Source organism: Ptychodera flava, chromosome 6 (assembly GCF_041260155.1).
Source record: "Ptychodera flava strain L36383 chromosome 6, AS_Pfla_20210202, whole genome shotgun sequence".
In the NCBI taxonomy this organism is placed as follows: Eukaryota; Metazoa; Hemichordata; class Enteropneusta; family Ptychoderidae; genus Ptychodera; species Ptychodera flava.
Genome location: NC_091933.1, coordinates 46,023,901 through 46,041,691, shown reverse-complemented (window position 1 = coordinate 46,041,691; position 17,791 = coordinate 46,023,901). Strand labels below are relative to the sequence as shown.

At 39.2% G+C, this 17,791-nt stretch overlaps 1 protein-coding gene across 3 annotated transcripts; it reads left to right on the top strand.

Annotated features, from left to right (window-relative positions):
* Positions 1-5,400: 5,400 nt before the first annotated feature.
* On the top strand, positions 5,401-17,574 carry LOC139135957 (uncharacterized). Of its 3 annotated transcripts, XM_070703743.1 has the most exons (4): positions 5,401-5,546; positions 5,922-6,157; positions 8,370-8,555; positions 16,377-17,574. In XM_070703743.1, exons 2-4 carry the CDS (start codon positions 6,070-6,072, stop codon positions 16,730-16,732), a joined length of 630 nt encoding a protein of 209 aa, XP_070559844.1. In that variant the 5' UTR covers positions 5,401-5,546; positions 5,922-6,069; the 3' UTR covers positions 16,733-17,574. The 3 variants fall into 3 exon arrangements, with proteins under 3 accessions (XP_070559844.1, XP_070559845.1, XP_070559846.1); XM_070703744.1 differs by lacking the exons at positions 5,401-5,546; positions 5,922-6,157 and adding an exon at positions 7,859-7,922; XM_070703745.1 differs by lacking the exons at positions 5,401-5,546; positions 5,922-6,157 and adding an exon at positions 7,924-7,968.
* The last annotated feature ends 217 nt before the right edge of the window (positions 17,575-17,791 follow it).

Sequence of the window (17,791 nt, the reverse complement as noted above, 5' to 3'; positions counted from 1 at the left end):
GACTTTAATAAAATGCAAATGATGTGCTGCAATACCATGTAAAGTTTGAATAATGTAAACACTTACCGATCTGTTGCCGTTACCTCATCCATATGAAGCAACTCCCAACTGTGCCGTACTGGCGGTAATGTCAGGAAAAAATCGCCTGCTATAGCCACGTGACTAGGCGTGCTGCACGTGCTGTTATTGGCTGCTCAAGTGGCCAATCTGTAGAAGACCCTGAATGTGCGGAGTAGCTGATTTCAGCTCCTCTATACTTTAGCCAATTTAAAGGGCCAGTAATGCTAACTTTTGATGATTTTCTCACTATTTACGTTTTTAATGTCAACTTTAATTTCTTGTGCTACACCCTAGGCACATTGATTAACATGTACGGTATTCGGCTGCAATTCAGCCTGTACGTGAGTAAACTGTGTTGTTATTGTTGTTGATGAGTTAATTCTGGTCCGGACTAGAATTCAAATGTAAACAATAATAGTGTATTTTACACATATAGACGCTATGCTGACAAGCTAAATAGTGGGTGTTTCAACATTCTTTTAGGATTAGAATAAGAACTCGCAATTGACATACAAAACAAATGTAATGAAAATATCACCAAAAGTAGCATTACTGGCCCCTTAACATCTGTCATTCGCGATATTATCTATGGAGAACTGTATATAGTGGGTGTAAACATGGGCATCGGCAAAATATTCAGGTCTGCCGTCATTTTCCACTCTAGATTTACGTCAATATTTCTATGGAACTTAGCTTGGTTGGACAGGCCGACAGTATTGAGCAAGTTTGCGTGTCATTATTGCTGAAGAACCGAGTCCGGAGTCCGACCTGATGACGCATTTGCATTTGCTAGCGGTAGTCATGACATTTTCCACTGTTTGTCTACACCAGGGAATACATACCTCTCACCTTTCACTCGGAGACAAGAATGTTGTTTCGTTTCCGAAGCCGTAGCAGTGTAACTGTGTGGTTTCGGGAGAAACTAAATTAGTATTCGAATTTTTAAGGAAGACCCTGGTGGTGTTTTCACCAAGCTTGGTGTCCGAAAGGGGTAATTTTTATCCTATTCACTTTAAAGTAAGGCAGGGTGATCTGAAATTTTCTGTGGCAGATAAAAATCCTGAGAATCATGACATCACGAAGTTCTGAAGGAGATGACATGTACACGGTACTCCATATATCGTAACCTGAGTTAGTGAACACGGGCCAAGTCCAAGGGTGAATGCTGAAACCGTTCTTTATAATTTTAGCACTATTTACTGCATATCATTTCCATAAAATGTATTTCCGAAAAAGACTAATCCAGTTTTGCATCCTCATATTTATACTCATTTGACTGTATTTGTTCCATCTGTCACAATCAAGCTGAGTCCCCATCAGGATATTGAATTGCTTTCACATGTCCAAAGCACTTACTAGAAAGATTTTAGATTGAAAACGCTACAATGATATTTGAAAACACATCGATCTGTATGTAGAACCTCGAGTCTACAGTCTGTATAACACATGTTCAATCTCGGCGCTAGCATAGTTGAACTCATCTTCCTTCCTCCTTTCTCTCCATCTCGGACTTCTCTATCTTCAGTCGATAGCAAAAGTATGTTTTCGAAGTTGATATTTTACAGGTTTCCTATTAGCATTAAATTTGATTATATTTACAACGGTACGAATACTTCAACGACCTCGCCAACGTACATGTAAATTGTAATACATGATTAATCAGACTGGTCCATGCCATGCCGTGCCTTCGCCTACAAAGCTTGAGTTAAACTTTGGCTCATATGTACGAGTAACATACAGCCTAAGTGTTTATACACTTATTTTAATCAACAGTATTGCTAATAAAACACACTCTACGACACTATGAGCCATGAGGTCACACACTGACTCGAGACAAAAACACATGAATTTAACGACAGTTTACCCCCTTTCAGAAATCACTACTGAGACGTTATGGGTGACCGACTTTGATTTTTTTTTTACCGGACCACAAAGTTTCATCTTGTCTCAGGGAGCTTTCATTTAAGTAATGTTTTATTACCTTTCTAACCCACCAGTCTACATGCAAAAGAAATACAGGACTAGTAGAGAAATATTAATTACAGGTGATGCGCAAGAAATTACATAATACAAAACACCATGGCTTCAAGTTTGAATACAGCTTTGCAAAAAGGTCGATAAGTATCTGACACAGACATTAATGCTCGAAATTTATTATGGTTTGGTTCAACATATGCAAATTTCGGAAAAAAACTCTGTTTTGAGAAGATGGTACATTTGACAAATTACGATAAAGCGATACTTGTCTTCAATGTCACTTGTATCACAAATATTACATATTCTGATGTATGGGTCCATACCTTCATGGCGACATTCCTCCATAGATAAATCAGAAGAAGAACAATGAAAACGTACACAAACTTTGATAAATTTACATTGACATTTCAGGAAAAGGTACTCGTGTGGTTCAAGTAAACTCTTGAAAACTCTGTATGAGCGAATCTTTGTCTTTTCTAAAAGTATTTTTAGACCAAGTTGGTTCCATGTATTACGAGGGAAGTCGAAGTGTATGTCTATCGTTTGAAATGTTTTTCTGTTCCATTTTCTTTTTCTAAAGTGTGACCCTCCCCCTTACCAAACTTGTTGAACACTACCCTCCTCATCCTCAATTTTACTATGGCCATGAAATGTTTTTGGGTTTTGATACAGACATGTCGTGCATGCAATTACCAGACACCAGGTTATTTTAACGGAATCCTGCGTGCAGAAGGCATTGAACAATCAAAGTTACATTATTTAACTATGATACCGTGAGTTGAACACACTCTACTTGACCGTGTTTCTTGGAAAGTATCTGTTATTTCAGTTCCGGTATCACTATTAGTAATATAGCTTTAGTATGTATGCGTGGCCAGTATTCAAATTGTGTGTATTTACACTTTGGAGGCAATTCATCAATGGTTTGAAAATTACAGGCTCTATAAGAAAGTGGAACAAAAATGCAATTCAACTGCATAGCATTTTTTTAATGCATACAGTTCTTAAGGAAAAGTGCTGATAAATTCAAGTGAAATCGGTGCAATAAAGTTCTGAGCTGTATTACGAGTTGAAATTTTCATTCAGCTTTCGGCAGTTCTCGTTACACAACGTTTATGCCTTTTTCATCGGCGAGTTAGAATATTGAAAATTGTGTCCGTTTTCAAAATGTGAATTCTGCAAATTTGACCCTCCTCCCCCCCCCCCCGGACAAGTTTTCAAAGTCTCTGACAGGTTTTCAGAACATAACCATCCCAAATTCCTCCGACTCACCGCCCTAAAGATGAATGAAAGCTCCCTTAAGGAGCCGTCATTATTTACGGCCTAGGGGCGGAAGAATTTCATCTTAATCTCTGAAATTTCGAGTAAACCCCAAACCCCGCAAACCATGATGAATTTGAGTAAACCCCCCCTCTCTAACACAGTAATTTTGACTTATCCCCTTGCCACATAGGAAAGTTAAATATCAATACATTTATTTATGAAATATACAAAAATACAGAATAGAGTAAAGACCTTTCAATTCCTGGTGTACCCTGCTAGATTACTATCGGTTATCTCATGACTGTTGAAAAAGGCGAAACCAACAAAATGAAATTCAAAGTCACAACAAAATGTAAATAATAAAGCTCACGCTATAAGCAGTTTCCAACCACAGTAATGTTTAACTTTGATGGGTATCATGACAGGATTTTCACCAGGATATCTGACAGGACAAAATTTGAAAGTAGGAGTGTCTAAAATTTTGAGAAATTGATGTGTGCAATGGTGCAGTCTGGTACAAGCTGAAAGGTGTTTTCAATTTGTTTTTTAACTAAATAAAACTGTTAGAACATGTACACCCCACTCCCAACGAAAATTTTGAGAAATTTATGTGTGCAATGGTGCAATCTGAGAGGTCTCAATCTAATTGGCACCAAAAATTGAGTACCCCTCTTCTTTCTCTTCACATTTTGAGCAAACCCCTTGTAGCTTTCAATTTTTTGAGTTACCCAAGATTCCTCCGACCCCCCAGCTGTAAATAATGACGGCTCCCTTACCATAAAATCAAGTGAATTCGGTCATTAGCGGAAGAAAGACGCAAGTATGTACCTTTACACTAACGAAATACATTAATATAGCTTTGCTACTGTCATTTTTACCTCTCTCCGTGTACACGATGTTTGTTATTTAAGCAATAAAGCACACCCAGCGACGGTATACCACGAGATGTTGACTGACAAGTTCATGACATATGCAAGAGCGATAGCGACTGCATATATGAAGTGAACTGGTCAAAACCGAGTGGTATATCGTCGCCGGGTGTGATTTATTGATAGTATATTGAAATTTTGGCATGGGACGTCGAAGAAGAATTTTTGCTCTTGCCCAGATCTAGCTCGCGCGTGTGTCAACCATGCTATATCGAAAATATACCACGGTTCTTTTCACGTCTCGACCAATCAGATCGCTGTATTTGCGCCATCAATATACTGATATGACATAATTTACATTACAGCTAAATGTGAGCGATCCTTTTTCAGGGGAGGATACGCATTAATTTACATCAAGTCCCGGTAAACGCATCTATCAGGGACGACTACTGCTTCGGTGTCTTTAGCACACTGTAACAATGAGACGATAAACTGTCCAAACTCCTCCAGTGGGCGAAGTCAAAAGACATACACTGCCTGCTGAGCAATAGGTTGTAGAAAAATCTGTAATTTGGAAAAAGGTATGAGGGAACCGCTGGTGAACTTGTGACGTTCAGTCAACACGAAACAAGACATCGCATGACCCTAGAGCTACAGTTACTGTAGCTAAGCTCATAAAATGAAAACGTTCGTTTAAATATTAACGTTATACCATGTTTTAATGTGCATATCTTAATCAGGTCGTCATATAATATATTGTTTAGGGAGCGCCGATCATAAAATCTAACGCCTCCTGAACGTGATCAGTTTGTTTCAATTCTGGTTCCTGCCTCTCCCTCCTAAACGAAAAGTGTAACAGCGAAATGAATTTATGATACCTCATAATTATTGTCTTCGCTGATTTCATGACAACTACTTTAAGTCATCTGATTCAAGATCGAGGAGATAACTATCGAAGAAATACGATTTATTTTTTTAAATTTGTGTCAAAATTTATTGCTCTCTTAAATTACTTTATTGCTCAAAGCGTCCTGTATAATTCTGTACACGCGTTTGACGCATGGAATACCGAACAGACCTGACCGCCTCCTCCCAACCTTGTCAACGAAGGAATGATGTTAAATATTAGTATGCGCCAGTCGTTGCGTGGACGGTCCACGGGGGGCGGCAAGGGGAGAGGGAACTCGCTGATGTGAGACAAGGTCTCTGCATCAAGCCAGCCACTTAGACTGACCGTATGACGTCATTCAAAAACAATGGAATTTGAAGTCAAGAGTGCAGAGTGTTGACATACCTTTAGAGCATTAACCCGGACACAGCGAAGGAGCGAGACAAGTGACAACAGTTAGTCCAACAGTCATATCGGCAGACTTTGTGGTAAGTAGGATGGGTATGCTTTCTGTGAACTTATCAAAAAACTTTAAATTCATGCAGCTTCATCTAGGAGTACGGCGAATTTTTGAATTATCCTAAATGTTTATCATTTCTGTATACATTTTGCCGAACAGTTAGCCTTCTAAGAGTGCAGTCATCGTAAGTAGAAATATTAAAAAGTGAAACTTAATAACATTTGATCTTTGTCCTTTGATAGACCACATACAGCATCAAATATGGCTTTAATACCATTACAAATAGCGGGCTAAGTTGAAATACCTGCTCGTTCCCTGCATTTCCGGTATTTCTAATTCTGACTCATATGTATTCCGTAATACCCGCCGAAATCGAGAGTCGTCTGTTGCTTTGTTTTCCCAGAATACCCTGTCATTTCATCACGGGACACTCAACCATCTGCTACGGTAATTTATTCTATGATATAATCTGGTGTCCCGACCCAGTGAGCTAAGAAGCAACGCTGTACGAGGACCAAGTACAACGCATACTGTACCCAACCACTGTTACAATGGACGACTGGTTTCGATTGGCATACTTCTGTTTCTCACTTCTTTTAGTTCAGTGTTCACGATGTGGCGCCCAACTGAACAAGCATGGTAAGTATCGTGTGAGTCTAACAGATATCCCATCACGGTCCCTCTTTCACCATAGAATGCTTTGTTCATGCGTACCACACTATCTACACGTGCTAGCGCTACAGTAGTGGTGTTTCCGTATTGTGTCAACTCATGAATATTTAATTACTCCCATGAACAAAGACATAAACACATCAGTTCAAAAAATGCGTAAAAACGTTTGCCTAAATCCATGGATATCCATATATGTTGCGTTCAGATGTTTAGGAAAGACAAATCCTTGCAGGAAATATCATTTCGAAGGTTGAATTTTCGCTGCGCATTTTAAAGATATGAGAATTTGACTATTTCATTTTCAACTAATCCATTCCTAAATAGTCACCAGTGTCATTATAATAAGACGAGTCGCTCAGATAGCCAGTCTTTGTCCTACATTGAATTGATTTCACCCTAAAATTCAAAGTCCATTCGTTTGGCGAGGCCAAAGTCATTGTCATAGACCTTGAAAAATAAGAACCTAACATCTGACTAGAAAAACAGTCAAATGCAAGTATATCTCTAGCATGGTCCATAAATCCACGAACTTAATAGCAACGGTAAAAATGTTCAAAAGACGTGACTCTTGGTTCCAACACCCTCCCTCTAGATAACACGGGATGGCCCTGCGATATGTATTTAACCTTGACGTTGGTGACTCGGATTGTACCGGTCGAGATCTGGTAATCCATCTACTGGTGATGATCACAAACATCGTTTACCGCAGTACAAATATATCCAACCTCCGTCTCCCCAGTGTTGTTGGAAATTCTGGAATAAATGCAACCTTTCGTGCTCAGAAAAGAGAAAGAAAAAAATGACTCGATGAAAATATTTAAATTTGACTATCCCTCCTGACCAAATTAAAATTATGAATTGTAAACGGTAAGATAACGAGTCACATGACTAATTATTGACCAGAAATTTACAGTTCAGCATCCGGCAATTATTTTTTCCGACAACAAACTCTGCTGACCATATCCCTCTCGAGGAAAATCCCTCTTCTTAAGATGATATGAACAGCGGAAGAAGCTTCAATAATGTGATATGTTTATATTAGAATATTGTCACTGCATCACGAGACTTTATGTCCGTTAATGACTCTCTTTCGCAACGGTGGTCAGTATTGTCCTCAGCTTCATTTTGGAGTCCATTCTAACTGAGAGGCTGTTCTTTAAATGAAAGTCAGGTAAACACTTTTCCGAACCGACAAATTCGTCATTGAGCTATTTATTTTAGTCCTTTTTATGAATCTCTATCTTTACATTGGCCTTCAGCTAGGTTGATGTTAGAAACCTATCAGAACATATTTATCTTGTAATGCAAAGACTATAACTATATTTGTGAAATTTTCTTTCGTTATTATTTTTCTGATGAGATTACATTTGAATGGCATGAAAGGTCGCCCATGAGTAAACAAATATACGTCAGAAGAGAATTGAGAGACGGAAGGACATCAGAGGAATACATTAACATAGGATCGTCAAAAGCCGCACAGCCAACGTGAAAAAAGAAACAATGGGTGGGGACGATAAGCTCTTGATGTTCAAAACGATCGATCAAACGAATTTTTCACGCTTGGAGAGATGCCATTGTAATAATTGTAATATTGACGCAAACACCCTCACGAGATAATGACTCGTATTCACACAATGTTTACAAACACCTCGACTTCACCTTTGCCCGAGTGAGCAACTGCGCATGCTCGACTCGAGTATTTGGCTGAGGATCATTGCCTCTGTACTTACACGTATGCGTGCGTCAACATATATGACAGTGTGAATGCATGTGCGAGGGTAGATTTTGTCAGCGTTTTAGTGGAAAGGGGTTTTTCCCTCCGTTTTGTCTTTGACCTAGTCTTGAATGACCAAGCCCGTCAAATCCGTAATGCACGCCACCTTGTGTGGAGACTACAGAAGCTTAATTTTCTTGTCGCCACTCTATGACCTTAGTTCGTCTTCAAGCACCGTTGCCCTATTTAGTAATAACGTTATGCCCCATTTGTGCTGAACGAGTCAATGACTTGGTCTACGTGCGTATATTCGCCAAATAATAACAAACATGCCACGGTATCGTGTTTTTCACGGTGTCAATTTGTGTTTACTCCGGGAGAGCAAATGTTAATGACGTTGTGATTCTTTGAAATTTTGGGTGCAGATTTACATTTTAAACTTTTCCGGTTATTCGTTTTCTGCAGCAACTGAAACAGGTAACCACAATCCTGATCGAGCAATGGATACTCCAGTGAGTCAGTCGCCAATACTCTTACTGCTGTACGCTGTAGCTACCGTCACCGGACTCACAATCGTGCTGATCAGTATCGCAGTCTGTGCTAAAAAGTTATGCAAGAAGTTCAGGCCACAATCGACGTTGACAAGTGAAAGTAAGTCATTTTTTGTTTCATAAATTGCATAGAATGAGTCGAAAGGTACAAGCTAAGTCCAGCCGTGGTACCGGGCAAACCGTCCGAATGTCTGATCACAATAAAATGGTTATCATTCGTTAGGGCTTTTTCGTAGTCATGACGTCACACTTTCATCATTTATATGAAAAAAAGTTTGTTCGAAAGTTTTAAAGATTCTTTGGGATCAGTGATGTTGACATTGAGTAACGACCAATGTTATATATGCCTGTCATTATAAATACCAGTGTCAAGGGATCCGACAACAAGCTGCAGCAGCGGCAATGGAGACGAGAATAAAACCAGTGAACGTGTTGGAATTTTTCAGCTCGTTGCTGGACAGAGTTGAAGATTAATTTGTACACCCCAATCTCGACTTGGCTCAGTGCATTTTACAGCAGTAAATTTATGCGTAATACCCCTGCCTTATCCAGTTTCCAAAAAATGGATGGTCGGCTGGCCTTGTAAGAATGTTGAATAATAATCTTTATGGCCCTGATACGGCTTTTGCGGCCCGAGGTCGTACGGCGGAAGGGCCCGAGCGTGCGAGGGCCCGTACGCCGTACGACCAAGGGACGCAAAAGCCGTATCAGGGCCATAAAGGTTTTATCATATACCTTATGGAATGATAAATATGTAGTTTACATAATATTCAACATTGCTTAGGAGATAAAAATGCGTGCGATATCAAAAATTCATCGCCATTTGTGTCAGTTTTTCATAAATATACGATGGCCGCTTCCCGTCGCGGGTTGACATATATAATGACGTCATTTGTTTACCTGCAGAATTCTAGAATGCGCAAAGCAATATGCGTACTGTCACGTGACCAACAGAGATCAAGGCTGAAATCGAGGTGTAAGAAGGACAAAAATGTGATGTCAGTTTCTTGTAATTTATTCTGAACAGGCACGCACTTAGTATACACATGATTTCACTAGAATTTAGAAATAAAAGCCGATGTTACCGGCGCGGCTCCACTGTCGCCACGCGCAACTACGATCTAAGCGAGCAGACGTTTTCCAAATCTCTCGCTTGCTTTGTGTGCGAATGGAACGTTTGCGGATAGCAACGCGCGTAGTAACCAGAATCGAGATAGTTCTGAAATGCACGCGATTGCCAATATTTGGGCACCGGGCCGGGGCGTGATACGTAAAAAAATGCACAGATCTGAGGGCGCTTTCTCCCATAGCTTTACACAGGCACGTGAATGTAGGTATATGATAAGCAATAAAAATACACTGTACAGCATTCAAGTTTAAGTTACTGTTGACAATGATTGGTAGTCCCGAATTAAGCCACTAACCGTGGAGAGCCTGCGACATGCTTATACTATAGTGAGAACGAAAAACCAATGACGCTAGCAACAATAGCCTTTTGTTGGTGTAATAGAAAATAAAACTTTGAAGAGTACAGTAGAAATTTTGAAAACAGTTGTAAAGTTTGTAACAACAGGGAATCCAGGTTGCTAGTTATTAATGTTGATAAAATTATTATTATTCTTGTACTTGGGCCTCAGCCCAAGTACATTTGTTTTCATTCCGTGGGAAAAAACTCTGTAAGGTATAACCATTTCTGGCTGAGACCAGGGAGGGCAAAATGTCTTGGCTTCATCTTTCTTGGCATAATAAATGGCGTAATGATGTTAACTGAATGGAAGTGCTGCTCTCAGCCAGTCTTGAATAAGTGAGATGTGAATATTAATGCTTCTCTATCTGAGTTTTTGCCACAAAATCTTCTGAATATAATCAAAATGTGCATCGAAATGCAACAATTAATGCACCCTCCGTTTCCTAGGCGATGGCACGACCCTTGCTACACCCACTGGACGAGCCAAAGTGGGAGGGGTAATTTCAGTTTGGTCGAACAAGAGGGCTCGAGACCAGAATTTAACATTTAAACTTGTAACATGTTTAATCGCTGACAAGATGTGGACTAGTGTTAATAAAAGTAAAATTGTGAACAGGAAAGGTTTTATATCCCGGACACAATGAAAAACATTACGACTGGAAACTGTACCCCCAGTTGAGAATAGTAATGCCCACAGCGATGGAGAACACTTATCCTTGAGCTGAGAAAACCAGACCATCATTTCGAAATAGAGCTGCAGATTCGAGAAGCTCGTTCAAAATAGCTAGGTACACGCCATAAAGGGGTGGTTTCGAGTTTTGAGGGCAAATTTCGCCTCCTTCATATAGAAATCGTACGTTTGTTTTTCCAGGAGAACACACCATTTGACACAAAATTTGCATGTAAAGGGGTCGCCAGTAAGCACGTGGTCAAATCTGGCATAAGAAACAATATGAAATGTTGGGTAAAGCCAGTCCAAAATAAACTGATTTGAACTTTTGTGTTTTGTAATTTATACCACTGCAGTAACATTACGTTTTTTGACAACATCACACAATGTAATACGTTTTGAAACTGAATACTCCGACGTATTCTGTGTCTCCTTTGCTATACGGTATGCCGATTACCATGTAAGGAGATGATGACGTCAAGACAGATTTGTAGTGCGTTTGGTCCTTGATGGTGCACGAAGTTTTGTCAAGGTAGCTTGTGTATTTATTTCCTAAATGGGAGAGATTAAGGTCGATCTAAACGAAGGCCGAAGAATGTTATGATACTCTAAGCGAGCTGAACTCTAACGCGAATGGTTGGATAATTTGGAGGATGTTAGAATGATCTCGTCTCATTAAGATTATTTGGCGGTCAGTATTGAATTTCAACTGCGTCACAAGTTTGCGAAATGAGTATTCCGTCGAACGGTCAACGAACGATATTTTAGAAATCTGGAGACATGGCACATCGCATTTTTATTTTAGTATTTTATATTTTACAAAAGATTTACGAAGCAATGATTTTGTCGAAAATTCTGAAAAAATATAGGAAGATTTGATCGCGAACACATTTTCACTTGAGGTCAACTAGCCCTGCGTACGATGCTGTGTGTTCCGCTACAGCTTAAATCGCCCCGCTCACCACAGCCCTGCAAAGACCCGTACGTAGGGTCGGTGACTTCAAATCCATTTTGTGACTTGACGTAAAAAGACAATTACTGCCGAAATTCAGCGTTCTTGGCCCAAGTCGTATCCCAGCCTACCTCAGCTACTCGATCGCTTCCAAAAATGACAGTCTTTTATTCACTTCTCGTAAATAACCGTCGATGTCGGCAACTCTCTCGCTAGCCCTGCGTACGATGCTGTGGGTGTTAGCTGTAGCACATAGCATCGTACGCAGGGCTAGGGGTCAACATGGGGTCGCAGCCATGTATGTTGCCTCAAAACTTATTTCTGTCTGCACTCAAAACTCAAAAATGTCGGATATGAACCTGAAAAATCGATGCAATTTTGTCAAACTTCGGCGAAATTTCAGCCTATACAAAATTTCATCTAGGTAAGGTAAATTTACTGAAATTTGATCGACAAATAATCCTGAGCTTGAACGTGACAGCTCGCCTTCTCCGGGAAGTCAAGCATCCAGCTGCCCATACACAGTTGCCCATATGGCCAGGTTTATGAGATTGTTTTCAAGCGACGGCGGCAGAACGTACGGGGCTCTGGATATGAACCTACCGCCGATGTAGCTGTAATAACTGTTGCGTTGTTTTTAGTGCCCACGGACGAAGTCCTGGGGGAGTTATAGGTTTGGTCATGTCAGTCCGTCCGTCCGTCCGTTCACGCAGATATCTCAGACATGCCCTGGTCAATTTCTTTCAAACTTTGCAGTACAAGAATAGTACCCAACCCCATACAAATGCACTTCGATTTGTTTCACAATGCGATCGAATTTGGCCGTGTTAGAGGACTTTTTAGTTTACACCTCCATAGACTCCCATGTATAAGGCAGTTCTCCATAGACTCCCATGTATAAGGCCAAGAAAAATAAAAATTTAGTTTCTCATCGTATTCATATTGCCAAAAGGATGCAGTGACACAGTTTTTAGTCCCCACGGATAAAGTCCAGGGGACTTATAGATTGGGTCATATCCGTCCGTGAGTCCATCAGTGAGTCCATCAGTTCACGCAATATCTCAGACATTTTGACAAAATATCATGTGACCTTGGTGACCTTTGACCTCAAATATACATTATTGTCCATAACTCAGTAACCACAAGTGCTAAACCTTTCATATTTGGTATGATGGGACACCTTATGACGCCACATATTGTACGCCATTAATTATGCGCACATCTAATTTTGAGCGAGCCAATAGAGCTATCTAGAGGTCTGATTTTTGGTATATACGGATAAGTTAACAATATAATTTGTTTGACAAAACGTCACGTGACCTCAATGACCTTTGACCTCAAATATACATATTTGTCCACAACTCAGTAACCACAAGTGCTACACCCTTCATATTTGGTATGATAGGACACCTTATGACACCATATATTGTACCTCATTAATTATGCGCATATCTTATTTTGAGCGAGCAAATAGAGCTAGAGGTCTGATTTTTGGTATATAGGAATAACTTAGCAATACAATTATTATGACAAAATGTGACGTGACCTCAATGACCTTTGACCTCAAATATATATATTTGTCCACAACTCAGTAACCACAAGTGCTACATCCTTCATATTTGGTATGATGGGACACCTTATGACACCACATATTGTACCTCATTAATTATGCGCATATCTAATTCTGAGCAAGCCAATAGAGCTGGATGTCCGATTTTTGGTATATAGGGATAACTACAGGGTAGAAATCTAAATATGCCCATCTAAATATTAGACATCTACCATCGAGAACAAAAGAAATTTGCAGTAATTTGAATATTTAAGGAGTTTAAGCAATTTCCACTATAAATAAAGAACCCCTGCCTCAAACTCCACAAAAGTTGCTTGACATATTTTGCCGTTGTCATGCCATTGCTTCGTTTAATAACCAGTTAATCAAATGCCTAACTGACAGGAGGAAATTCAAGACCATATTTGAATAGTAGTATATATTGTCCTCTATCATGGCCCAAGTACTCATTGCCTTCAGCAATACTACCTTGTTATTATTGATTTCATATTTTTATTAAAGTTAATCACTAGCTGCCTGGATTCCCTTGTAGTTAAACATGTGTGGTTTCGCTTCATAATTTAGCGCAATACCCTCAAGTTTGTAGCAAACGTGGAGGGCTAAAGAGCTCAAAGCAATAATTTACATTTGTCAACTACTAGTATTGTGCACCTTCGCCGACGTTTATAACTTGATAGTTCCGACATACGTGATTTACTAAGTTGTCTTTATTAAATCATTTAGCACGAGTCTACCATTCCCTTAGCAACTTGAAACTGCTGTATAATCCGCGATGCATCTAAGAAGAAATACATTATGCACTTCAAGTCAACTACAGGGGCAGTAAACATACATGTTGGCAAACACAAATCTTTTTCTTCTATGCCCTCTAAAGTGTTACATTGACTTGTTCTGGCAGTATCACAGATGGAATGTCTTAGATCATGCCATCGCGAGGCAATCTAGTGAGCTGTAAAAGTTTTGATGGGTTTTGCCATCGATAGCGGCCCATTAAAACCGAATAAATGCATGTGAATATGCTTACATACTTAGGATATACGTGCACAAAAGCACTTTGGACATACAACTGTGAATTCTTTGTTTATTTATATATATATATATATATATATATATATATATATATATATATATATATATATATATATATATATACGCGTTTTTATTTTCAAATCGTGGTCTGTTACGTCTTGTACATGAATTTCAAATTTCGAATATTTACTGACATAATACGATCTTTACCTTCGTTCGTAGTTGAGAGAATACATTGGTTTGGTTTGTAGGAAAACGTCTTGATAATTAATTCATTTCGGCAAAGCTGATAGGATCGAGAAATACTTCTTCTGTAATATTTACCGGATGGTAAAATGTATGTTATGCTGAAATATTATTGCTGCGCCCTCATCGTCCGATATACACCATTTCATTGGCAGTGAGGTTTCGAGCCATGTTGCAATTTGGCGCGATTAAACGATCCAACTTACCGAGTAACTTGGAGAGCAATGGGGTGGGGTTCACCCGCCCATCAGAACTGAAATCCAATTTCGTGAATTGGTCAACGAAATACAAAAGGAACGGCAAACCACACAATTACGGGTCCGGGTTGTATTAAATTGCAATCTAGTGTCATCTAATTAATGTTTGAGTGAAATTGCCTGTATTTGCCTGTCCGCATTATTGACTCCGAGCGAAGAAGACAGTCATGACGGATATTTTTAGCTCATATTTGGTTTTATATATAAATACCAAAAAGAGCTTATATGATGAGTCTAAGTGTCTGTATATTTGTGGGTATGTGCGGATGTATGTCCGTCACACACAAAGGCTCCCATACCGCCAAAGCTACTGTCTTAGTATTTGGTGTACAGGTAGATGTAGGGGTTGAGATGTGAATTTGTTCAAATGAACACATCAGTGTCAAAAATGTGCAAATGAGGTAAGAAAAAGCGAAATTCTGAAACAGGCTTGAAACAATCTTACTCCACTGACTTGAGTCATTTTCTGTCATTGTTTATGAACTGTTACATATTAACAGACCTGCTAAAACCATTGACAGTAGAGGGGAGGAATACCGTCAGTAGAGGGGAGGAAGACCGTCTATGGTCAAACTAAAGGGGGCTAGCTGCCTTTCTGCTATGCATATCATGTTGCTAAAGTTGACCTTCAGTACCTAAAGTTTCAGACCTTAATTACTTTTGTCATTCTTGTTTTTCTGGTTTAAATATTTCTTGTTGTTTTTCTGGTTGTACTGTGCGGAAATCATTGTCATAACATCAACGTAGAATTTTCCTGCACTGAACAGATAAACAACATTTATTGTTGATCTTTGGTACCCATACTGGTATGTACCAATTCTGATCAAATTTGAGCGACACTGTATAATTGCGGTATTTTTTAGTTCTCTTTTTGATACTCCTACAAACCATGTTCAACACACTTTTCACTCGAAGATATTCAGCAATATCGTGACATTTTTGAACAGGTCACTGTTGCCATGATACAATAATACCAATAAATCACAGTAGTAGAATAACATATAACATAGTTTAGCTCGCGTTTGATTTCTCGGTCAATCGAGGAAGATCACAAAAATAAATTTATTTTACTTATACCTTAAATTGCACTTTAATTAAATTATTAGATCAATTTTACACTCACTTCTCTTGATGAAAATTGTCTGTGATCGTATATCACGAAAACTAAAATTCAACGATCTCACGCAACTGTTACAGTAAAACACGCTATTCGTAAATCTGTCACCGTACTTGTTTGTGTCCCCCCCTCTGATCTGCTAGAAAATTTCATCCTACGCCTATTTTTCAGTCGACATTTTTGAATAAACAAGAACGACAATACACCGATTAATTTTATACCAGACGCAATGCAATACGTTAATTTACGTTTTCTGGCCACCGCTAAATTTCAATTATGGTTCCATTTCGTGAAATTTATAAATTCACGGAACGAATTACATGTCACAGCGTGTAATAGGTTTATTCATGAATACATGAGTACAGTAGACCAAGCTATGTGCTTATTAAATTTCGAGATCATTCTGTCGGCTGTCTTTCCGTTACCACGACAACGATTTTTTTCTTTCGCTTCTGACATCAGAAATTATGCCAGGCAATATCTGCTTTCATTCTTCTCATTTCGATGGTATTAGCAGCTGATGTATACAACTTAATATCGTTTTCGGGACAGATTTACACTTTAGAAATGTCCCTAATATAGAAATAAGTAAATATCTGGTTTCTTTTGCAGGCAGCACGGATCCCGAACGAACGTACAGCGATCTTCCGCCGTCCTACAGTAACTGTGTCGACATATCGGCCATTTTGGAGGGAGATTGCCGAAGCCATCAAGGTGCCGCTGATGACGAGGTCGATGTCGGTGTTCCAGATTGCCCGCCACCCACTTACGATAGTGTCTTGAAGAAGAGTCTGCACCACGTGCCGGGGATCAACGCAGGGGATCAGATCAGAGAAAATGAGCACAGTAACAGCTTCATAATTGGAAACGACAACTCGGCTGCGCCGCAGGGGACGCTAAGTCAGTCTCCATCGTGTGCAGCTACAAGAGCGAATCATATTACAGGCGTTGAGGTTATTGTCGAATGATGTGATGTATATCCATGGATGTACAATAACTTTAACATGTGATGAAGTATGTGCATAACACATCACTGCTCTTGCAAAATAAGATACCGGAACCACATCAAAGTATTTCAACCTAACAAATGTTCATCATAGTCTAGCAATCATGGAGGAACTACGAATAGACTGACTGACCCTGGACAAGTCGCAAAATTCACTGTTAATTGCCACCCTTCGCAGACCGCAAAAGATGAATATTTTCTTTGTAACAGTCACGTGACTAGGACGTAGAAAGTCTGCAACAAGGCAGATAACTCCCGATCGCCATGAGCTTACGAGAGCCATTAAATATTTGACAATACGGGTCCCGCCGAGGACTTGTTCAATGGAGACACTAGCTCTTGTCGAACACCGAGGCTAGCAACAAGGTCAACCGTTGACTTTCGGTGTCTGCTTTAGATCCACGCTTGAATTGAGACATCTCGAGGAGATTACTGGCACCACGCAGTATTGATTTTTGATAAAAAATAATGAGGCACTGGCTTAGAATGGCGGCACGCGTTGAGCTACACGAAGAGCGCACTTTCACAACTGGCAGGTGTGTGATTCCTCGCGTCGGCAACTTCTAATAGCGCCACTGTCCAGGGCATCCTGCATGACAGTGACACATTATCGAGGGCTGCTAAGAGGACGTGTCTAGTTGTGTAGGTTACGTACAACTCGTCACATGTTAATTCAGCAATCTATGCAAAAATAATGACCAATAGGAAAAACGTTGTCAAGAAATTATATCATTGACAACCTATACGCCACATAAAGTGAATATTAGTGTGACGCATTAAAACATGATAGGCTTACTTAACAAACTATGGAGTCAATATTCTCAATTGTGTGTATATATATATCTATGTATATATATATATATATATATATATTATATATATATATATATATATATATATATATATATATATATATGCATATATATATATATACACAAATATATAAATATATACAAATATATATACAAATATGTATATTGTACGTTTCAATAATATATATATATATATATATATATATATA